Genomic DNA, 24261 nt, shown 5'->3' with positions numbered 1-24261 from the left:
CATGTTTAAAACGCTGTTTCAAAAACCAATTGATGGGAAGGTCTGTTAGCACTTTCCGAGTAAAATAATTTGAAATGTGGTGTCAGAAAAGAGAATGAAATTTAAAGAAGTTGTGCTTGGTCAGTCTAACCAACGAGGCATTGAGCACAAAAAAATTACATACTGAGTTCTGGTTAAAATATATATTTTGCATAGCTGTCAGAGGAATATGTAAAAGATTGATAGAAAGCAGTGGCATAGCCAATATATTGCCTTAGGCACTTCAGCTCCTTCACAGTCCAAGAGCAGGCTGCTTTTTGAATGTCAGAAGTGTATGAATGTCTGTTCACAAAACCTGGATTCACGTAAAATCTGTAAGGACAAATTATATTAGTGATACCTCTTCCCCTCTTCCTATGATAGTGGGAAATGCACTAGATCTCTGAAAACCAAAAATAAAAAAGAGTATTTTTGATCCTTTCAAGTCCCCTAACATCTTTAATGATTCCCTGGATCGGGAATCCTGCCCACATTTGGGATCTCCTGTATGATTAGCAAAGTCTTCATGCAAAATTGAGCAGAGTATTACCTTTACAGGGTGCTCACCATACCTTCAAATTGTAGACCTGGAGTAAAGCTTGTGCAGGGCAGGGGGGAAGGGGGGAGTTCAGACTCTTTCAGGAACCAAGCTCTGCCTGCTCAGGTCGAATGACAGGTTCTGCCCACTTCCAACTGCAGGGTAACGCCGGGCACTAGTTTTTGAAGATGGAAAGAAAGCCTTTGGAGAGGAGGGGTTAGCCACAAGCATCATATCCACAGCTCGTTCCTTATTCCTTCTTTGTGCCCGTGACTTCCACTGGCCCCAGCGAGCGAGCGAGGCCTGTTCCACGCCCAGCACGGGGCCGCTGCCCAGGCCCGGGTGGACGCGGTCAGGGCCGGCTGCAGACAGCGGGGTCCGGGCTGGCCCCGGCGCTCTGTGGAGAGCGGCACGGCTGGAGCAGGCGCTCGTCGGGCTCAGGGAAACGCCGGTACCGGCGTCTGGGCTTCTGCTGGGCTGCAGCGGCAGGACACAAACACAAGCCAGGAGGCCTTGACAGGGAAAATGTGTGCTAATGTCTTTTCAAACAATTCTATGGGTTGACATATTCGAAATGGGTCTTAATTCTCCCCTAAGTTCAAGCAGCAGGTTTGCTATGGAGCCCAGACAGCCCAACTCCTGAAACAGACAAGTGGGGGACTCAGCACAAGCCTGAACTTAGGAACTTTGGGGTAAAATGACACTTTGAAGGGGGAATATGCAATCGGCAGTTCGGGAAGGCTCTACCTTCCTAGTACTTCAGACAATGGGGAAAGGAAGAGGGCAACATGCGGCCAGGAGTTTGGGATAAAAAGAGAGGCTGCACCCTCCAAAATTTCGAGAGACCCCACGAGGGTATGTCCCAGTGGACTCTCTCCTTTTTTGATTTTAATAAAGTTGCAGGACTCCTGTGAAAAATGCGTATTTTATGATTGGCTTTTTGCAAATATTAAAATGAATCTTATATGTGTTGTGTTAGAAAGTTATGTTGTATTAATTTTATTAAGTAGTGTGTTAAATATAGTTTTAGGTTATAACAAAATGTTAAAATAGAAACTATGCTATGTAAGATATTTTTTTAAAGAAAGGACTCACAGTGAGATAGCAGCCACAGGACACCTGAATCTTTCAGAGAAAGAGAATTTATTGCTCTTTTATCAGGAGAAATGAACTTCTTCCCTCCTTGCTCAGCCATGACGAGGCTGGTTAGGATTAAGAGGAAGAAGCTGATGATGACCAGGCAGAATCCTGTGTTTGAATGGAATTTATGCATCATGTATAAGATGTATGAATATGCAACAGGTTATTGTTTGTAAGGGTTAATCCTCTGTTAACATGGGCCCTTTTTTGGGCTTATGCTGCCCAGAAAAAGGTACCCGGACTGTCCATAACTCTTGTTTCTATTGTCTTATATTGTCCTAATCCAAATTGTCCAAATTATTATTACTCTAATTATATTATTATTTTTATAACCATTTTATTACTATTAAACTTTTAAAATTTTAAAAACAAGTGATTGGCGTTTTTCACACTCCTCTGTCTCTTTTATGGACACTGGCTTTTCATAGCGAGATTTTACACACAATTTCTTCTCTGCCAATTTGGAGGAACCAATTTCCACAGACCTGACTGTGGGTGAAAGCCAATGAAACAATCTGCCACGTTACTCTGCACTTTTCATAGCCTGCCTTCACTATTATAGCCATATCATCTGCAGCCCTCCTACCTCCATCAGGATCACACTATTAGCAAGGAAGGAATGGCTACATAGGCTCAATTCAGCAGTTTTGTATTTCTAATTATTTCAGGCCAGTGAGGTACAGGCAGTCAGTAATGCTGCTTTGCAGAGAAGAACAATACCTGAGGAAGGTCCACCACTGCCCTGCATCTTAGATGCCTAATTTTCCACTTGCAACATTTCCTTTCTGGCTCTAGAAATAAACAAGTATCAATAGCATGGGCCAGCTGTCATAGAAACACTTGTTGTGGCTCTGATCTGCTGGAAGCTGATGGATCTCATCAGCAGAATGGCAACAATAATCAGAATAATCTTTGTAGAAAATGCTCACTTATTCTGCTTTGAAACATTAAAAGTTTGACTGCTGGATACTGATACTGGATTTGTACAATGTTGCTGTGAAAGTCTGAATAAGGTTGTTTGGCAAAGCTGAGGAAGGAGGCTGATAGTACATTTTGAGTGTGTTTACATCAAACTTTAAAGGTCCTGAAAGTTTGTTTTTTTTTTTAATTAAAAATGAGCAGCAAAAGTGTTCCCTTTGGGTTTTGTTTACATCAAAATTCATGTTTTCATATTTCAGGAAACTTTTTGTTGTACAGAGACGGTTGCTTCCTCTGCATAAATCTCACATCTGAAAATTCCTGTTGTCCCCCCTAGCACTTTCTCATTTCTAGTTTGCACATGAGCACTTAGCTTGGAAAAAGGGTAACTCACCTTCTGAGATGGCACCCAGCAAACATGATGCAGAAGGAAAGAGACCACCGATCACATCCAGCATGGGAAGTGACACCCCGTCCATGAATGGCAATGGGAGCAAGGAGTGTGGCTGCTGTGGGCACAAATATGCAAAGCATGTAACAATTTGGGTATTTGTGATATTTACTGAACAGCAGAGATCAAGGTATTTTTGCTGGAGAATCAGTCATTATGGTTACAAACACTCCCCCCACTCTTAGTCCCAGACAGGAATGCAGAAAGCTCTGCTGTCTAACCCTGCAGCTCCTCCCTTAGGGAAGCCTATTCCATCTTTTAAAGTCTTTTGGAAGCTTCAGTGGAGCTAAGGGGCTTTTGGTGCTGAGGGGGTTCCATGTAATGACCCCTCTGCTTACACTGGCAGACCCCTCTTCAAGAGCAAGTTGCAGAGGACTGTCCAGTTCAGCTCCCTGAAATGTGCTGTTTTCTGGCAGAGGTGGCAAATGTAGCATTGCTGGTTTCTTAAGTTTCCAGTACAGGAGCACAGGGTATAAGTTGGCCAGGAATATTTGGTGCCATCTACTCTGAGTGGTGTAAGTTGCCTGCATTATTCCAGGTGATGTTGACGCTAGGCCTCTGCTTGGCCCCAGAATAAAGTTTTAGAGGCAGGGAGCTGGAGCTGGTCCCAATTTGTCAGTGAGGCTGGTGTTGTTGCTTGTCTGTATCACTGCAGGATTTTCATTACTGACCATATTTCTTTCCTGTACAGCTCTGACATGCTGATATCCCCCCATTGCATCTCCAATATGACATCTCTTGCACAGTGCCTACTGTGTAATCTTCCTGAAGATAATATGTGCTGGTGTAAGTGGTGGCAAGAGCAGTGTCAAGGTAGCCTTCTGAAAAGTTATCTGAGCTCTCTGCACTTGCGTTCTCCAGTGGCCATAAAGAAAATTGATTTGAGAAATTAGGGCGGGCATGCTGCCATCCTGGTACCTTGGGATCGCCCCCCACACCCTGACCTCAGCATTTCCAGCACCCTGACCCTTCATGCTTCCTGGTGTGAGAGCATGTGTGTAGCCTGTCCACTTTGGCTGAGCAGAAAGCTGCTGTGTCCATGCCTATTGCCCCCAGAGGCTAAGGCCGCCATGGTGTTAACCAAGGAAGAGTGTGTTTGAATTCATACTGGAAAAGTAAAAACACATGGAAGCCTGTGATGAATTGCAGCTGCTCAGGTAGGGTCCTGAGAGGGGTCAGGGTTGCTCTAGTTCATGGTTAACATAGGTCTAGTGCCCTTGTTGACAAATGTGTAGTGAGTGCCCTGCTCAGCAGGGCCAGAGGAAGAAACACTGTTCCTGAGATGGAGCCATAACTGAATGAGCAGATCCCCATTCTTAGATGGCTTCATTTGTGTGCTTCATGCTCTGCTTGCTTCAGATGTTTCTCTGACATCTCAAGTCTAAAAAGATGCCATTTAGAATACAAGATGGAATTCAATACTCAGTGATTTCCCAAGAAAATATTCTAACTAATCACAAACTTGTGGCAAAAGTCACACTGGATAACCCAAACTAGCAAAAGCCTTTGGGACAGACACTGATCATGAGGCACATGACAACCATCCCCCAAAACTTTTATTTCCTCCTTAATACGCACCACAGTTTTAAATGTCCAGAGTCTGCAATTCCAATTTTCCAAATTGTAGTTAATGGTATTTTTCAAGTACTAGATTGAAGCTAAGACAGGCTTCAACTGCTTTTGTTATGTTCCAGGATGCTGAAGGATCTTTAAAAACATAATGAAGGTAAAGATTGAAGAGACCCAAGGTATTGATTGTTTGAAGGTGTTATCAGCAAGCCTGTCTGTTTAATAATTTCCCTGTAAGTCATTCCCCTGCTGCACAACCTGCAGAGACTTGAACCCATGCACAACCTTGCCTCAGACTCCATTGGCCATTGGACTTCCTACCTCTCCCAAGTTGCTGAACCTCTGGGTGAAGGTTGGGGGACCACAGCCCTCCCTCCCGCCGTCAGCAAGAGCAGGTCTGAGACCACCTGATGGAACTAAATAGGCATAAATCTTTGGAGCCTGATTAGATGCATCCTAAGGTCCTGAGGGCTGATGTAGTTGCCAAGCCATTCTCCATCCTATTTGAAAATGGTGATCAGGTGAAGTCCCAGTGATTGGAAAAAGGAAAACATCAATCCTATTTTTAAAAAGTTGTCCTGCTTTTAAGTCCAGTTGGAAATTCAGCCTTATACAGCCTTACAACCTCCTTTCACCCCCTTCCATAAGAGACAAACAAAAGTCGGAGACAGCAATTTACTGGAAACAGTAATGCCATGAGAAAATGAACAGTAACAGCAACAATTTTAATAACAAAAGTATACAAAAAGAGGGTAATTTACATTTTAAAAAGTGTTCACAGACCAACCAACCAACCCAGCAGGTGCTGCATGGTTCTGAGACAATGAGGAAAATGGCCCCTGGGCCTACCACCTTTTACCCCTTCTTTCTCAAAAATTAGAATCCCCCACTTCACCCCACCTCCCCTGACTTGAAGTGGATGGTACAGAATCTCAACCTGGGCACACCCACACAGATCCAGGCTCTGCCCCCTCATAGCTACTGCAAGAACATTAACTCTGTCTTGACCCATGGAACTATGTACCAGTGACTGTCACCTCTGTGCCTGGGAAGGTGTTATAAGTTTGGGTGTTATAGGTTTGGCCCGTGCACAAAAAACTCAAGATGCACTCAAAATTGCCAAGCAAATTAATTTTATTAGTTGCACTAGCAATTAATACATGCTGGCCCCTGGATTCTAGAGAAGCTGCTGAACAGGAGAAGGAGATGGAGTATGGCTCCTGAGGGGGAGGGGTAGGGAGGCAGCGCACCTTCAGGGCATCCCCTGGATGAAACCAGAATGCATCTTGTGTTCCTCTCCCCTCCACCCCAGGACCATACCTTATACCTCTTCCACAGGAGTGGCCAGTTTCAACATCATCTCACGTGGGGCCAGTGTGTGAGATGGGGTCACAACGGGCCATGATAACACCTCCACACCAACAATGGCTTTGTTGTATACTATTCCCCTTTCACAAATTGAATCCCCTGCCAGATGACCAATACATAGTTTCATTTCTGAAGGTTAAAGTCTTACTAACTAAAAATAAGGTCTTCTTCTACATTATCTTGTTAACGTACATAACAGCGGACCAAATATGGCAGGCTTAGACACATCTTCGGTCCCTGATACAGAAGGGACTGGAGCAGATCTTCATGGAAGCAATATTAAGACACATACAGGACAAGGAGTTGACCCGAGATGGCCAGCACAGCTTCACCAAGGGCAAGTCGTGCCTGACCGCTTTGGTGGCCTTCTACGATGCTACTGCAACAATTGTCAAGGGAAGATGACCAATTTTGTCCACCTAGACTTCTGTAAAGCTTGTGACATGGTCCCACATGGCATCCTTATCTCTAAACTGGGGAGACATGGATTTGAAGAGTGGACTCTTTGGTGGTGTTGTGGTTTAAGAATGGTATTCTCCAGTTTAGTACTCCTGCTGACACTATCTGCTGCTTTCCCTCCACCACCCTCCAACTGGAGGCTCAAAAGACAAAGATCATGGGTTGACATAAGAACAATTTACTGGAAACAGCAGTGAGATAAGAACATTAACAGCAACAATATTACTAACAAAAGGTACAAGAAAAATAAATTATTTACATGGCAAGCCCCCCAAAAAAACCTATACCAGACCATTCTGTCCACCATGTTTTCTTGGCTGGGAGGAGCCCCTTCCCCCTGGACAAGACAGAGAGTGTGTCCCTTTTGTGTCAAGTAACCGTCCAGACCTTAGCTGCACCCTCTCTTGGCTACTGCAAAAAATTAACCCTGCACTATCTGAAACCAGGATAGGTGGCTAAGAAGTTGGCTGGAGTCCACAGCCAGAGGTATGTGGTCTGTTGAGAAGTAAAGTTTACTTATAGAATATTAGAAATTAATTGTGTAGGTTGAAGTTTAATTGTAACTTGCTTACAGTTTAGCATGAGTGGGCCCTGCTCAAAGCTTGACTTTGAGGTGAGCTGTAAATGAACTCTGTAAATATAAACAGCTGAGCAGGGGAGGAGACAGAGATCTGGAGATCTTCAGATAAGAGCTGAGACGCTGGAGTGCCCCAAGGTTACCCCAAGCTGGAAGAGAAGAGCAGTTAATGGTCTGGTCACATGGACATGAGGAAAAAATCCAACGAGGTGTTAGAAGACCCCAGATCATAAATTGCCATTGGACGAAGGGGCATGTACAGAGCATGTGAAGAGCATGTGAAGGTCAGGTGCACAGACTGTGAGCAGATAAAAGCCCAGGAGTTGTGCTGTTCAGGGTCCCTCTTTGGAGGCACCAGCTCAAGCTGAAATATACTGGCTGCCTCATAACTTTCTCAGAAGAGAAGGCCCTGGGGTGACCTCAACTGCAGCCTTTCAGTGCTTAAAGGGAGCTTGTAAGAAGAGGGAGAGTGATTTTTTACACAGGCATATAGTGATAAACAAGGGAGAATAGTTTTAAACTAAAAGAGGAGAGGTTTAGATAATGCTGAGTCTTTAGGAGGAAATTCTTTCATGTGAGAGTGATGAGGCCCTGGCACAGGTTGCCCAGAGAATCTGTAGCTGCCCCATCTCTGGAACTGTTCAAGTCCAGGTGTGGGATGGGGCTTGGAGAAACCTGCTCTAATGGAAAGTCTCTGCCTGTGGCACGGGATGGAACGAAATGGGCTTTAAGGCCCCTACTAACTCTAACCTGTCTGTGATTCTATGACTGTACACCTCCAGATTAAGGGTTTTTCTTATGTGGTCTTGTGTAGAGCCTTCTTTAAATGTTGATAGGCTGAAATCCCAAGGTCGGGTGCTACAATACAAGGTACTCAAGCAGGTACCCAGTCAGAGATGCTAAACAGAGAGGTGAGAACACAGTGAATTGTATCAGCATAGCTAAAACCATGGAAGTACAATTTTTCAGTAAGAAATTGTGAAAAATCAAGTGCTTGCTTCCCCATCTAGTGGTTATATTCAGAAGGAAGAATCTTCCAATAAATATAAGCCACCAGTCTCTGGAGGCTGGGGCTATGCGCAGCGCATGCAGTAAGATCAGACACCACAAATGTGCTCTCACGTGTTTTTGCACATTGATCCTATTTAAATGGACAAAGAGTTGCAGTTATAAGTGTCCATCTCCTCTTCCCCTTCTACTTGCACAGTTCTTTTCAAAGAATCTTTCAAGAGTGAAAGAAATCAAATATATCACAAAATCATATAAAGGTATAGGTAGGGCAAGACACTTTGTACTTTAAGTTCCTGCTTGAAACAAAGCTATCTGCAAAGTTAGATCAGGTTATTCAGTTGAACTTGATCCAGTCAAATTTTAAACTCTCCAAGGATGGAGATTCATCACCTCAGTGAATATACCACCTCAGTCCATATACCAGTACTGTTCCACCAGCATGGGAAATCACTTGAAGAAAACAAAGTCCTAGCAAGAAAAATGCTTCCAAGTCCTGCCAGGGAATGGGAGTGCAGCTCCCCTTTTTCTTGCACACTGTGATGTCTGCAGAAGAAGATGCTGTTTGTATTTCAGCTCTTAGGTTGTGCCAAGAACAGGCTCAAACTGCCAGGGTTTCCCAGCAATGCAAGGTGGTGAGAGAGATTTCTCAGCTTTTTAGTTCAGGCCCTGAATAGCTCTAATTACTGACAGCCTTGCTCATGCTTTCAGGCTCTAGAGTCCTGGGCCAGTGTGCCTGGAGAGTCACAGCTCAGGAGTGGCACTGACATTGCAAGAATTAGAGAAGTGAACCTTAGACTGTGAATGCTTCTAAAGCATTTCTTTGTATTTGTGAGTGGACTTAGTTGCCCTTGCACAGATGCACTTTGCGAGAAGCAAGCCACAACTTGTAAAAACCCAGCTTGCTTCCTCTGAGAAAAAACATCAGGAAGGTCACTTTAATGACCCTCTTGTAGTGTTTTTAGCCCTAGGTCTTGTGTTTTGACAATCCCTTCAGTCCCTCATGTCGAACAGTCCTTTGCTCTCAGAGCCTCATAAGCTTCCTTCTTTTTATCCCAGATCACCATCTAGTGGGTGCTGGAGATCCCACCACAGCCAGGGAGGAGGGCTATGCCATGGCTTAAGGACAGCAGGCTGATTTTTTGAACAGCCTTTAAGTGATGTCTGAATGAGCAGAGTTATGTGCCAGCGGGACATCATTGGAATTTTGAAGTTTCACTCAGCTGGGCTCTTGGTTACATACAAAGGTTTTAACAGAAAAAAACCTTCCCTTTTGTCAGTGGTGCCTTGGCCCATGCTGTTATAAGATCTGCAGTTGAAATTGCATGCAATTCCTGGAAAAGCTGAGCAAGCCCACAAATATCCCCCTATTTTTATAAAGCCAGATTGAGTTCTAGAGTGTGTTGAGCATGTAAGTAGCTTCACTCATGAATCAAGTCACTCACAGGACATATTGATCATTCCACTTTAGCAAGTATTTTACCCTGTGAATTTTCACACTGAAATTATTGTAAATCCTTGAAGATGAGGATACTAGATGAACTGAATTTAATAACAACCTGAAAACCTTCTGAAACTGCACTAGATGCCAGAGTAAAGACAAGGTCTAGACTGTGTAGCTGGTTGGTTCCTCAAAACTGTCACAACATGATGTCTTTCCTTACAGTTGGAGGAAGATTGATGGCTCTCTTTCCTCAGGGAAAAAATTATGATTCAGTCCTCACAAAGGAGGAAAAAAATGCTCCATAAGAAATCCCCTGCTGAGTTAGAACCTCTGAAAACATTGATGGTGGTAATCAACATCACTGTCATGTTGTTAAAGACCCTCAGACATGGGATGCATGGAGACCACACCCCGACTAATTTTGGGTTAGGATTACATGCAACTATTAGTTTCCTGGGATGAACCACTGGCTTCACATTGTATGTTGCCTGAAAACAGGTTAGCAGATGTATTTTCTTTATTCTTGTAATTTCCAGCTAACAAGTGCTTGAAAATACATGGCTTGGCCACTGCTCAGTCACCCAGTGGCATTAATATAGAAGTTTCTGGCTCAGGGTGATGATGTCACAGGAGGTGTGAGCTGCCACAAGAGAGAGTAGGACCTTAATAAAATACTCAGAAATGGATCTGTAAGACCCACAGAAATGGTCTGGCAACTGGGAAAGCATGTGACATTGGTTAGCTGAGTGTGACATAAATCCATGCTGCTGTTGAAAAAGGAAGCCCTATTCCTCTTAAGGTTGCTTGTCCTTGCCAGCTCCCCCATGCTGGAAAGAATGAGTTATCTGAGAAATAACTTCATCAGTTCAGAAACAAGTTAAAAAATAGGTTTCAACTGAATCAACTCCAGCAGAACCTAACTTACACAGAGTCCTGGATATATTTCCCAATTAATAAGAATAACTGTAATGCTGAAAATCATAGAGATGGTGATAGAATGGACCTCTGGAGTCCTCAGGTACAACTTTCTGCTTGATACAGGTCTGCTACCAGAAGCAGACAAGATAGTATATTAACTGACCTACATGGTGTGAGCATCTAGAAACTGCCTTCTTGTCCAGGACACTGATAGAGCAATAAAGCTAGAAATGAGACAGCGATTACCTGTGGTGCTGTCTTCACTCTAGAGCATCTGTTTCTTTTTTTGCTGATGAATGCTTATGACAATGGATCAAAATGCCACTGTCATGCTATGGAACAACTGTGAATGCTCCGGAGTCTGAGTCCATCCAAATGATGCTCTCAGAAGCAGAAAGTCTTCAAACAAAGTGGGTTGGTTTTGGCTGGAGTTTTCTTTGTGAGGTGGTGGCTTTTTGCTTTTGTGGGTTTTTTTGTTTGTTTTTTTTCATTTGTTTTTCTTTTGTTTGGTTTTTTGTGTGGGGTTTTTTTGGTGAAGTTTTTTTTAGGTTTTTTTTTTTTTTTTTTTTTTTTTTTTTTTTTTTTTTTTTTTTTTTTTTTGAGAGCTCAGCTATGGAAAAATATTTAATTTGTCAAAGTCATAGTGACTTTTAGGCCATGTCCCCTTAGAAATACTGACCTAACAATAGTACTAATCAGAAAGTATGGCATTTATAGTATCTTAATGGCATGCACCCAAAATAGATTCTAGTTATATCAGCAAGTTGACAAGCTCATAGGGTACAGATAACTCTTGTAATTAATTTCTAAAAGTCACAAGAACTGTGAAGTTGGTGTAGGTGGAGTTTACTTTTTATTGAAATAATAAATTGCTAGAATCACATCTATCCTGGTATTACCACAGATTTACTTGATGGTAAATTAAATCACAATCAGAAACCTCCCAACACTGTTAGGATAAAACTGTTAATTTTCCTCATGTTAATGATTCTGAGAAGTATGGGCTCTAATTAGAACATGTATAGAGAACACACCGTGACCTGCTGATTCTTCAGTGTATGCAACTTTCTGAGGTACGTTATTTCTAAAACACTCCCCTTAAATAGGTCACATCACTCACTATGCTGGTACCACACATTCATTGGAGAAGCACAGGACAGCAATTCCTATAATTAAAGTTGCCCAACATTTTCATTATAAAAGCATGTTCACAGTTTCTTATAGGTTAAATAGGTTTTAATGTTCTAAAATGAAATTTTCTGTAATGGATATCTGTATCAGAATAAGTACTTAAGTAATTGTTGTTTTTTTAGACACATAATAAGTACTTACTCTGACTCTCACTTTTCAAGACCAGTGTTTGGCTCAGTTTGTAGGACATGTCTGCTTTGGGAAAGGAACTTAATTCCATAAAGACTGGAGCTAAGTCAGCCATGCTGTATATCCCTGAAAATGACAGTTCTTGTGTAAATAGAAGCATGCTAATTCTTTTGGTTAAATTCTTTGCAAATTGTCTGCACCAAATGTTCCAGGGAAAAGGCACAGACAAGGTCTAGAACCACACACAGACTGAGGCTGCCATGCAGATATCATGCAGCTGCCAGCACTAATGTCCAGTACTGTAAGCTCCCAGTGGACATGCATAAAATAAAAAAATCTTGCAAAGCTATTCAAAGTCTCAGGTCATGATCAGAGGATATGCTAAAATCAGCTTTAAGTCATCTGGGATCAAATGAAAAATGCTGCAGCCCCAGATATCTGTGGATTCCATGGCTGGAGCTCTACCCTCAGGGAAAACAGGGATGACTTGTTCAGGACCATGTAGCTTATTGACTAGTGGTAAGTTTATTTAAGCCAGGGAAGCATGACAGGACCCATCTCAGGTGAAAAGCAAGACTCTTAATGGTATTTTCCTTCTGCCTTGGTAGCTGGAGAGTGAGAGGTTAAACGGAGCCTCCTGCTGCTTAAAGTGCCCCTGGAATGCAGACATGGTCTTCACTGATCTCCAGGACCTTTTAAAGCTGATGGAGTGTCTGTTCAGTAACATCAGCCAGCTTTCAGCCCCCTCCCACACAGCCCACTGGATCCCATGAACTCAGGTGGGCTGAGAGTTCTCAAGAGATTTTTGACTTGATCTTGTCTCTGAATCCTGTCTCAAAGCTCAGAGACCTGAGCTTGGTGAAACTGATTTGGTGGAAAGAAAGGACTTCCTTGGTGGAAAGTAAGACTAGGAAAGCTTTTGAAGTCCCTTGGCAGTGTCAACTCTAGTTGACCTTTGGATTTCCTCATACCATTTCTGCATGCTGAGGAAGTATTCCTATATTCCGCTTCAGTAGTCTGTCCTTGTTTCCATCCCATGTATAGTTTTTTTGTATTCATTCACAAGTTCTATGTTTACCAAGTTTGTCTCCCAACACATTTACTTACTCCTCTGATTGCTGGGGCAGACTGTTCTCATGCTTGGAGGAAGTCCTTAACAAACTGCCAGCTCTTTTGAGCTCCTTTGTCCTTCAGAGCTAACTCTCACAGAATCTTACTTCACTTGAATCACCCAAAGTCATTCTCTTGAAGGGGCTGCAGTCTGCCATTTATCTTTGTCATGTCTCTCAGAACCTCGAATGCCACAATTTCATGGTCGTTACAATGAACATGACATGTCCCCAAACATTCTTCTCTTGGTCATGAGTACCAGATACAGCTGGGTGTCCAGTTGAACTAGATGGTCTGTCTAGCAAGTGTGGTAAGAATTTGTCCCTAACACACTTTAGAAAACATGTGGATTTCTTGTGCCCACTGTCTTGCAAATTCAACTGGTAATGCAGCTTGCACTAGCAATCATAAAACTCCAAAGACTATTGCCTGATCTATGGAAATATTCCATAATATGCTGAAGATGGACATTTACTTACAGATAGGTATTTTGTATTTAAAAATAGGTATCCTGTGTGGTGTGGTCAACATGCTGGAGGGAAGGGATAGCCTGCAGAAAGACCTGGACAGGCTGGAGAGGTGGAACTTATGAACTTCTACAAGGCCAAGTGCAACTCCTGCACATGTCAGGGCAATCCCAAGAACAAACACAGGCTGAGGGGAGAAAGGCCTGGGGAGAAGGACTTGTGGGTGCAGGTGGATAAGAAGCTCAACATGCCCCAGCCACAGGCATTGGCACACAGAAACCCACCCTGTGCTGGGCTCATTGCCCAGCATGGGCAGGAGGGGATTCTGCCCTCTACCCCACTCAGGTGAGATCCCACCTGCAGAGCTGCTTCCAGCCCTGGGGAACAACAACAGGAGGATGTGGAGCTGCTGAAGCAAGTCCAGAGGAGGCCACAAAGATGCTCCAAGGGCTGGAGCCCCTCTGCTCTGGGGACAGGCAGGGAGAGCTGGGGGTGTTTAGCCTGGAGAAGGCTGTGGAGAGACCTTCGAGCCTGGTCCAGTACCTAAAGTGGCTTCAAGAAAGCTGGAGAGTCTTTGGACAGGAGTCTAGAATGACAGGACAAGGGGGAATGGCTTCCCACTGCAAGAGGGCAGGGTTAGGTGGAATATGGCCAAGAAATCCTTGGCTGGTAGACCAGTGAAGCCCTGGCACAGCCTGCCCAGAGATGTGGTTGACCCATCCCTGGGTGTTCAAGGTCAGGTTGGATGTGGTGTGGAGCTACCTGGTCTAGAGAAAGGTGTCCCTGTCTATGGAAACGAGGGGAATGAGATGGGCTTTAAGGTTCCTTGGAAGCCAAATCCTTCTGTGATTATTCTGGGTTTTTTTTTCCTCTTTTGTTTTGTTCTGTTTTTAAATAGTGCCGTTCATTTATTTTTAAGTTTTGCTGTTATATTCCTGATGGACAATTCTCCTAGCAGGTAAACCAGATGGTTTCATTTCATGGTACTTACAAAAGGAATCAGGAGTCTGGCCCTTGGATTCTGCTTTAGGCTAGTGTGATAGCTTGTGAGGGATGTAGTCAAATGAAGGGCACTGTGCATGCTGTTGTTAAATGAACCCTGAAGCAATCACTAGGGGTAAGATGAGAATCATTAATTGCCCAATTCCTACGCCCTGTGCCAGCTGCTGTTGAGCGCAGGACGTGGCACCAGGAGCAGCTCATGGCCTGCCCGCCTAGGCTCCGCAGGCGCGGGAAGAGGTGCAGACGGCAAGGCCGCGAACGGGACGGAAACGCGCGAGCAACTGGCCCCGCTCCGACCGCCGCGGTACATACGGTGCGCGGACAGCAGGGAGCGATCGGGCCAACGGGGGCCCCATAACGAGTCAGCCCACGGGGACGCTGCCCAGACCGGCCGCCCGGAGCTGCAGAACCGACTGGGAACCGACAGGGCACCGCGCAGAGTCCCCGGCTCCGCTAGGGACGGCTCTGCGCACGCGCACCGCCGTCCCGTAGCGGCCGTAAATCGGGGCGTGCGCGCCGCGCAGGGCCCGCGGTGAGCGGTGTCGTCCGGCCGCGCGATGCATTGTGGGCGCGGCTGAGGAAGTAAAATGGCGGACCTGGCGAACGAAGGTAGGCGGGAGTTGCAGGCGTCGCTGCTCTGGCCCACAGCGGCTTTGCGCCGCCGTGAGCCTAGTCTAGCCCGGCTCGGCCTGGCCCTACGATCCGCGTTCAGGGGCCAGTCCGGGAGCGCTACCTCCCCGCGGCCGTCCCGGTCCTAGTGGGGCTAGCGGCCGGACAAAGGGAGCGCCTTGGTCGGGGCACCGCGCCGTCCGCGAGGCGCGGGCGGACGAAGCCAGGCTGGGGCCTTCGTCCTTAGGTGCCTCCCGCGGGTTGGTGGCTCCGGGTTCGCGATGCGGCGATTCCCGAGGCCGGTGGCCGGGGCCGGTGCTCCCTGGACGCGGACAGCGGGCCCGGCGTTGGGCACGGCCCCTGGAGCGCGGTTGCGAGCGCTGTGTCTTGGCCCCGGCTCTAAGCCGCTTTGTGCCCCGCCTTGTCCAGTTGCTTTTTGAAGTTATTGTCCACTGCTTTCGTATTACTGTAAATCTTTCCTTTGCTTACACTCATGTTAATACTTTGTTTAGTTCTAGGATTGATTGAAGGCCTATGTAAAACAAGGCAGGGTATCATAGTAGATGCATTGTATTTTTTGGAGCTGAAAACATCAAGAGGTGGGCTAGTAAAGTGGCTTCCATTTTTTCTGAAGAGCCTTAGAAGAACCTGGGCTGCAATACTGCAGTATTTGGGTATTCTGTCCCAAGGTGTGTACAGTGGTGTTTTAAGTGGCATTGGGTATCTATATTTTGCCTTTGGGAATGACATATGTCTCTCAGTGTTTTGGCAAAAGCCAGTTTGCCCAGCTGTCTCTGTTGTGTCTCATCATTCCTCTCAGCTAGTGGAAGAGGAAAAGAAATGCCCAGCAGGAGGTGAATGAAAGTGTATGTGCGGCCCCTTCTTTCAGGACTGTTTCTTACTTTGGAACTCGGTGGCAATTATTGTTCTGATATTAGCATTAAACAACAGGAAGCAAATAAATGTTGTAGGTGCAGCCTTTGAAGATGAAGCCTACAAACAGCTAAAAATAAAATTACACTTAAGTTAACAAATCCTGTGATGTGGTATGGTTTGGGCTGTTGGCTTCCAGACTCAAGGTGAGTTGTCAGCGCCTGAGGAGGCATGATAAGTGGTCTCAAGAATAGTAGTAGCGAGATCTGTAATGACTTTTGTGAGAAACTTAACATCAGTACTTAATTTGTATACTGCCGTTATAATGACCTTATGGTAAATTTTAATGGGTTCTTTTGTTCTCCTAAAATCAGAAGCTTGGCAGTAGCTATCTTAAGTCATGCAAGCCCCTCACTTTACCGCCCCTTTCTGCTGGGGAGCATTAAGCTCAACAGTTTACCAATATTTATTGCATCTTTTGATGATGACTTGTCGTGTGTTTCTGTCTCTACTTCTCTTTTTCTTCAGGGACTTGTAGACTGTCTAGGATGGCAAGGGGGAGGGTGATCCCATCCTTGTGCTCCTTCCTGCCTCCAGAGACTTACCTCACCTGTAAACCTCTTTAGTTTATACTCACCTGTCTTTCCAGAGTTGTTGCCTGTTGCTGTTCTATTTCTTCTTGCAATAAGAATGTGATACAATCTTTTCTCAGATGAAGTAAGATAAGCTTGCTTTGGAACGGTTGTCTCCTCATTCTAATATTATTGACTGTTGCTAGTTTTGTTCCTTTCAGTGTCATTTTTGAGGTGTATGTACTTGGTATAACAGTGGAAATACATGCACTTCCCAGAATTCGCATCTTTCTGCTGAAACTCGGAGAATTCTGTAGTCTTTCTACTTGACTTATTTGCAGTCTCTGTCATGGCAAGGATCTTCTCAGGTGACTGTTTTGTCCTCATTCTTCAACACATCAGTTAGTTTTATTTTTCCATTGTTTAGGTGAATGCTTTACTTCCTTGTGCTCAGGTATTTTAATCTAAATATGTGAAGTAACTATTTTGGTACCGATAATTCTTTGACCTTCTGCTTCATATTGGTCTTACATTGTTTATAGCTTTTGATAGCTCAATGTTCATGTTCACAAAAAAGTGTGATTACAGCAAAGTTCTTAACAGTTCCTGAATCTTAATTGATCTGTACAACAGTGCTGTCTCAATCATACTTTGTTCTTAGGTGTGAAACTAATTATTCTTTGACACATAGTCGACACAAGTACCTAGAATGAGGTTTCAGTCATTCTTGCAGGCTGTTTTTGTTTGGTGTGTTTAAATAGTCCAGTGGACAGACAGCTTTTACTGTCTGTTCATGCAGGTGAAACTCAAGATTTTTACCTGTTTGATTACTTCAACAAACCTTTCTCTGGCCTTGAGAAGTGCTGAGATTTGTGTGGCTTGTGTCCTCTCATCTTACTAATATAAAGCTCTTTTAACCTGTAACTTTTGCCATGACACCCATCTTTAAATTTATTGATTCATGTTTCTGATTCCAACAGTATATTAGGTACCTTTACCTTCTAGGTTCTGATATCTCTCTTAAACTATTGAATGTCTTAAATCACTGCTGAGCTGTCAGTACTGCCTCCAAGTAACCATTCTACCAATGTCCTTTGTAACTTCAAACTATTTTAATGGATGATCTTTCTGATGCATTTCTTCAAAGCTACAAGCATTCTCTCTAATAATTACTTCATTTTTTGTCATTCTTATTGTTCCTCAAGTCGTTTTCATCCACGTGTCTTTGCTTTGTTTCTAGTGAGTTTGTGAAACTGCTCCCCTGCCTCTTTATATTGGAGTGATGACCAACTGTATCTTGACAAGAGAAGGTTGTTGGTTTAAGGGGGTCCTCTACTGCACAGAAGGGGGCTAAAAGATGACATAGTCCCAGTGACACTTTCTGAAGAAGTTTGTACTGTGAAGTTTCCTAGGAACAGATCCTGGTCTTGGCATTGCCTGTCATGGTGGGAGATGAGTTGATAAATGTGGAGCTAATGAAGAGGAGGAGAGAGTAGCTTCTCTCTAGCTGTGTGAAGTTTGATCGACTTTGCTGCAAAGATTTAGTGACATGGTAATAAAGGTTTTGGGAACTGTCATTGTGAGGGTGATTATTGAAAAGCAGGAGTTTAGTCTGGTAAGCACAATTGTTATTGGTACTAATACATTAAGTAGTTACTGAATGTTCTTAGAAACTTTCTTTGGAGTCTTTGGTACTTCACTGCCACATGTGTGAAGTGTCAGTTTTAAGACAATCCAGCTAGAATACCAAAGAGAACTAGCACCTTCCAGTTGGTCCTATATATTTATGGGAACTGGAATGCTTTTCTCATTAACTTGTGGCTAAAACACAACTAGTAATTTGCTTGTCTATAACCTACTGCTGAAGCTGCATTTTTAAGACAACAGACTCCCCTTGTGTGGGGAATGAATTACTTCATCTTCTCAATGGCTGAAAGGTGATACAAATTTTTCTCGGGGCTAAAATTTGATGGATGTGTTAACATTTTCCTTTCAGGAGGTGTCTGCAACTTACTTGGCTTTATGAAATTGCTGAGTATACAGTTCACAATCATAACACATTTACTGTATGTAACTACCTTTAATTAATTAGAGGCTAGAGAGTGGTGATGCAGAAAGGGGCCTGGGGGTTCTGGCTGATGGCAAGTTGGATCCGAGTCAGCAGTGCCCTGGAGCCAGGATGGCCAACCATGTCCATAGGGGCATCAGGCCAGCTGAGTGAGGAAGGGGATTGTGTCTCTCTGCTCTGCACTGGAGCAGTGTCACCTTGAGTTCTGGGGGCAGTTTTGGGCATCGCAGTATAAAAAAGACATTAAGCTAGTAGAGGGGCCTCCAAAGAAGGGCCACAAGGATGGGGAATGGTCTAGAGGGGAAGGTGTATGAGGAGCTGCTGAGGGCACTTGGTTTGTTCAGCCTGGAGGAGACTGAGGGGAGACCTCAATGCAGTCTTCAGCCTCCTCATGAGAGGCAGGTACCAATCTGTACACTCTCATGACCAATGAGAGAGCTTGAGGAAACAGCATGGAGCTGAGTCAGGGGAGGTTTAGCTTGGATACCAGGAAAAGGTTTTCCACCCAGAGGGAGGTTGAGCTTATAAGGCTTCTCAGGGCAGTGGTCACAGCAGCAAGCCTGAGTTCAAGAAGTGTTTGGACAATGCTCTGTCATATGGTGGCCTTTTTGGGGTGCCCTGTTGTCCCGGTTTAGGACAAATTTGGGAGAAAACCGCCAAAGGGGTTCCTCTCGAAAGCAGATTCAAGCGGCCCCTCCCCCAACTGGTTTATGTAAATATTTCCTTGGAGGAAAGTAGAAAAAACCCTGTTTATTTAACAGGCAAAGCATTCACCAGCACAAAAAATGAGCAATATTAAACAATAAAACCTCTTGCCGCTCTGAAGAGATGACAAACTCCGAAAGTCCCCTTTGTGGGCTGTAGCTTGGCTCACTCAGTCTCCTATCATCCCTCCAGTGATGGAAATGCTGCAGCCCAGGCCTGGCCTGGTGGGCCACAGGTGTGAGCTGCTGGTGCTCTTCTGGGTGTTCAGTCCAGAGCAGGTTTAAACAGTTCCAGGAAAAAGAAAAACCACAGTCCAGTGAATTTGTCTGCCTCAGCGAGCTAAAAACTAACTAAAAGCAAAGGAAAGCTCTGTCCATGCTGCAGACAACACAGTCCAGGAGAAGGATGTAGTGGAGCAAGTGCAATTTCTGATGACAAACTCTGTGTTTCTTCTCTCCCCTGCTTTGCTCTTGGAACCAGTCTTAATGGTGCAGAATTTATTTCTGGGCTAAACAGACTAATAGGGATACAAGCATCATAAAGTCACCTCAGGACATTTCACCCCTTATCCCTATATTGTCAGTTTACTACCAAAGCTAATACATATTCTAACTCAACCCATACATTTATATACACAGTATACAGCTATATACAATGACAATGACATTCAGCAGACAGTGATATTTACATCTAGTTCTCACCCAACAGTCAGATCTCCCTGAGGTACGTGTCGTGTTGTTCCATCTTTCTACATCATCTACCATGTGTAACCTGGTCCCTGAGCAAAGACAATCCCACAAATGGGTTTCTCTGTACTCAAGGCAGAATTGATCCAAACTAATAAACCTCTGACATGTGCCACTGGGACTTTGTGTACTGTATGCAGGGGAAGAGATTCAGATTGGGCAGGGCCTGCTTGGTTAATCAAGCCTCTGGTGTTAACTCACCAGGTGGCTTTTGCTAGATGCTGCTCCCAGTTTTTGAAAGATCCCACACCCAATGCTTTCAAGGTGGTTTTTAAAAGTCCATTGTACTTCTCCACTTTGCCTGCAGCTGGTGCATGGTAGGGGATATGGTACACCCACTCAATGCCATGTTCCCTAGCCCAGGTGTTGGTAAGGCTGTTCTTGAAATGAGTCCCATTGTCTGACTCATTCCTCTCAGGGGTAACCATGTCTCCACAGGACCTGCTTTTCAAGGCCCAGGATGGTGTTCTGGGCAGTAGCATGAGACACAGGGTGGGTTTCCAACCATCCTGTGGCGGCTTCTACCATTGTGAGCACGTAGCGCTTGCCTTGGGGCAGTGTGATTTAGTCAATCTGCCAGGCCTCCCCATACTTGTACTTGGACCGCCACCCACCATACCATAGGGGCTTCACTCCCTTGGCCTGCTTGATGGCAGCACACATCTGGCAGTCATGGATAACCTGAGAAATACTAACCAAGGGGTTCGGTCCACCCCTTGGTCTCGTGCCCACTTATAGGTGGCATCTCTGCCCTGATGACTTGAAGCATCGTGAGCCCATTGAGCTAGGAACAACTCCCCCTTGTGCTGCCAATCTAAGTCTGTCTTTAACACCTCTATCTTTGCAGCCCGGTCTATGTGCTGATTGTTTTGGTGCTCCTCATTAGCTCGACTCTTGGGGATATGGGATATGACCGATTTTCACAGTTAGTTTCTCTGTCCTGGTAGCAATGTCTTTCCACTCTTCACCCACCCAAATTGGTTTTCGCTTATGCTGCCAATTAGCCTTTTTCCACCTTTCCAGCCAACCCCACAGAGCATTGGTTGCCATCCAGTGTAGAGGTAGAGCTTTGGCTGCTTCTCAGCTTTCAGCAATGTCCAGGGCCAGTTGAACGGCTTTGAGTTCAGCAAGTTGACTTGATCCGCTTCTCCTTCAGTAGCTTCTGCAGCGTGTTGTGTTGGGCTCCATCCGCTGCTTTCCGCTTTTGTTTTATCCCTACAATGCAACAAGAACCATCAGTAAAAAGAACGTAACGTGTTCCTTCTGCTGGCAATTGGTTGTATGGTGGAGCTTCTTCAGCACATGAAACTTGCTCTTGTTCTTTGTCAGTGACACCAAAGTTTTCACCTTCAGGCCAATTTGTAATTATCTCCAAAATCACAGGGCTATTCAGTTTTCCAGTATGGGTGTGCTGTGTGATGAGAGCAATTCACTTGCTCCATGTGGCATGGTGGGTAGAGGGAACCTTTGCTGTGAACATCCAACCCAACACCAGTAGTCAGGATGCCAGGAGGAGTTGTGCTTCAGTGCCAGTTATCTCTGAGGCAGCTTGGACTCCTTCATAGGCTGCTAAAATTTCTTTCTCTGTTGGCTTCAGACCCTCTGTAGCTTCCACTCCAAAATCCTAGTGGTTGACCTCGAGTCTCACCAGGCATCTTCTGCCAAAGGCTCCAGGACAGACCATGGCCCCTGGCTGCAGAGTAGAGCATGTTCTTCACCCCGTTCCTGTCCTGACTGGGCCGAGGGCTACCGCATGAGTGATCTCCTGTTTGATCTGGGCAAAGGCTGGTTGCTGCTCAGGGCCCCACTGGAATCTGTTTTTCTTGTGGTTGACCAGGTAGAGAGGGTCACAATGTGGCTGTACTCAGGAATGTGCATTCTCCAAAAACCTATGGCGCCTGGGAAAGCTTATGTTTCCTTCTTGCTGCTTGTTGGAGACATCGCAGTGATCTTGTTGATAATCTCAGTGGGAATCTGACACCGTCCATCTTGCCGCTTTACCCCCAGGAACTGGATCTCTTGAGCAGGTCCCTTGACTTTGCTCTTCTTGATGGTAAAACCAGCTTTCAGGAGAATCTGGATGATTTTCTCTCCTTTCTCAAGCATTTCTGCTGCTGTGTTCACTCACACAATGATATCATTGATGTACTGCAGCAGTTCTGGAGCCTCACCCTTTTTCCAGTGTTCAGTCACCTCAGGACACCTGTGCAGGGCCAGGAGTTGGACTCAGTGTTCCTAATGGGTCCCTTGCAACTCAGCATATTTTATGATTTTATGAAAACACAGAAGGTGAGCAAACTGAAGTAGTTCCTTTTAGACTAATCAGTATAATTTCTTTACCAGACTTGTAGGATGCTGACATTGCTTCTGTGCTGTTTTGGTGGTGGGGGCGAGGGGTTGGGGGTTGCCCTGATGGTTTATGCTACTTTGTCTCATGGTAGCTTTTGGACAGAGGAAGATCTCCTGTTACTTTGAGAGAAAATGTGTCATTCACCACTGACTGTCTGCAGACTCTAGAAACAAGATTTTTTTTCCCTATGGTGACTTCAGATGGATTAGTGGGTGCAAAGTTAGGCTGAGTGACAATAATTCACCTCCAGACACCATAAAGAGCTATTTAATTGACAAGACAGGGCTATCTAAATGCTTTAATACTTCTTGTGAACACTTTTTTGAATTTTTTATATATATTTTATCTACATTACCAAATAGTTGCCCTCCCTTATGGCTTTTCCCTCTGATTTGAAAATAAGCTACTTTTTTTCTTTTCTGACTTGTAACATTTGCAAAAGTATCTCTTTTCACCATGTCAGTTCTATTCATCATGACATCTCTTGTGAAGATTGGCCACAAATTATCCAGTTGTGTTTCTTGTTTCTGTCATGAGGTATGGCTGGATTTTGCTTGTGGAGGTCTTTCTGCAGATAAGCTCTTAGTGGCAGCTTGCTCTTTGCTTTCAGTCTGTTGTTGGCTATTGGAAGAGAATCTTGTGTTATCAACACCTTTTGAAGTTTTTTAATGCTGTGAGTTATCTGTATCTCTTCATATGTTACATTTAGCATGATTATTCTGCTCTTTGTAATGTAAATGGTGAAAAAAAATCCCAAGAATATTTTTTGTGGCCTGCAATGTTCCAATAAGCATAATTAAACCTAACTTAGAACTTTTATTTTCTTGACTTTTAGATAAGTGCTTCACAAGTGACAAATTACCACTATGAGTATTTTAAGTCAGGTAACAGTCTAATTGCTGCTCTTTAATGCTTGTTCGTGATTCACAGGTACACTTTTTCTCTCAGGTGATGTATTACAAAGAGTTACAGTTGGAGTAGCTATTCCCAACTTGTATGCTTCTGGTATCTAAGAGTGCTTCTTGAAATTGAAGCAAGGGCTTGCTTGCCAAGAATTTGCTCTGTAGAATTTTTTTCCCCTGCCTCATGTAGTTTTCCATGTCATCAGGCACTATTCCATTTCTAAATGTAATTTGGAGTAAATTTAAAAAGAAAAAGCATTTGAAACATTGTAATTCTTAGCTTTAAAAATAAATTCTTTCTTAATAACGTGGCTGCAGCAGATCTGGTGAAGTCTGGAAAGTTGTTTTCATGCCATGGTTCCTTCTAAAATTTAAAGATTTACCTGAATTGTCAAGACATTTGGTGATCTGAGTTGCATATCTTGTGAGGAGACTGAGTGTGTTCAGCCTAGAGGAAAGAAGTCTTCAGAGAGGCATATCTGGAGCTTATCCGGGTCTGTGAGGAAGTTGTTAAAGAGACAGACCCAGGCCCATCAGAGTGGTGTATGTTGAAAGGACAAAGACAAAAGGTGGGAGGTGGAATAAGATGTTCAGACTGGAAATAGGGGAAGGGTTGGGTTTTGTGGTGGTTTTTTTCACCATAGGTACAGTCAAGCAGTAGAGAAGAGATTACACTGGGAGGCTGCTCAGTCTCTGTCCTTGGATGTTAAGACCAGACTGAATAACCTGATTAACCTGGCCTGACATCATAATTGACCTAATTGAAGCAGGAGATTGGACTAGAGACCTCCAACCTTATTTATGCTGTATCCTTATGGTAGAGGCAAAATAGGCTCAGCAGTGAAGAAAGTGACTGCTTTTTTGGCCCTTGTCACTGCTGTGCCATGAGATATACTCTGTGAGCCTGAGAACTCGACAGAGATACACACTCCTGCAGGTGTTTATTTCTATTTTCATAAGAATCCATAGTTTGGGTTGGAAGAGACCTTTGAAGCCATCTACCCCTCCCCCCCCATCCCTATTGTTCAGGGACACCTTTCACTACACCAGATTGCTCCAGACCTCATCCAGTCTGGCCTTGAATGTTGCCAGGGATGCCATCCACAGGTCCATGAAGCAACCTGTACCA

The 24261-nt window shown here is 44.4% G+C and overlaps 1 protein-coding gene across 4 annotated transcripts in view; it reads left to right on the top strand.

Annotated features, from left to right (window-relative positions):
- Positions 1-14829: 14829 nt before the first annotated feature.
- Positions 14830-24261, top strand: part of RANBP3 (RAN binding protein 3) — a 65962-nt gene continuing 56530 nt past the window's right edge. For 2 of the 4 annotated variants that reach the window (XM_036399278.2, XM_036399277.2), the window contains exon 1: positions 14830-14916. In XM_036399278.2, coding sequence (XP_036255171.1) covers positions 14895-14916 — 22 coding nt within the window. In that variant the 5' untranslated portion in view covers positions 14830-14894. The remainder of the gene's footprint in view (positions 14917-24261) is intronic. The other 2 variants (XM_036399280.2, XM_036399279.2) reach the window with 1 other exon arrangement.

The sequence above is a fragment of the Molothrus ater genome, chromosome 26, assembly GCF_012460135.2.
Source record: "Molothrus ater isolate BHLD 08-10-18 breed brown headed cowbird chromosome 26, BPBGC_Mater_1.1, whole genome shotgun sequence".
NCBI lineage: Eukaryota > Metazoa > Chordata > Aves > Passeriformes > Icteridae > Molothrus > Molothrus ater.
The sequence above is the reverse complement of the archived record's forward strand: the minus strand, read 5'-3'. Positions and strand labels throughout refer to the sequence as shown.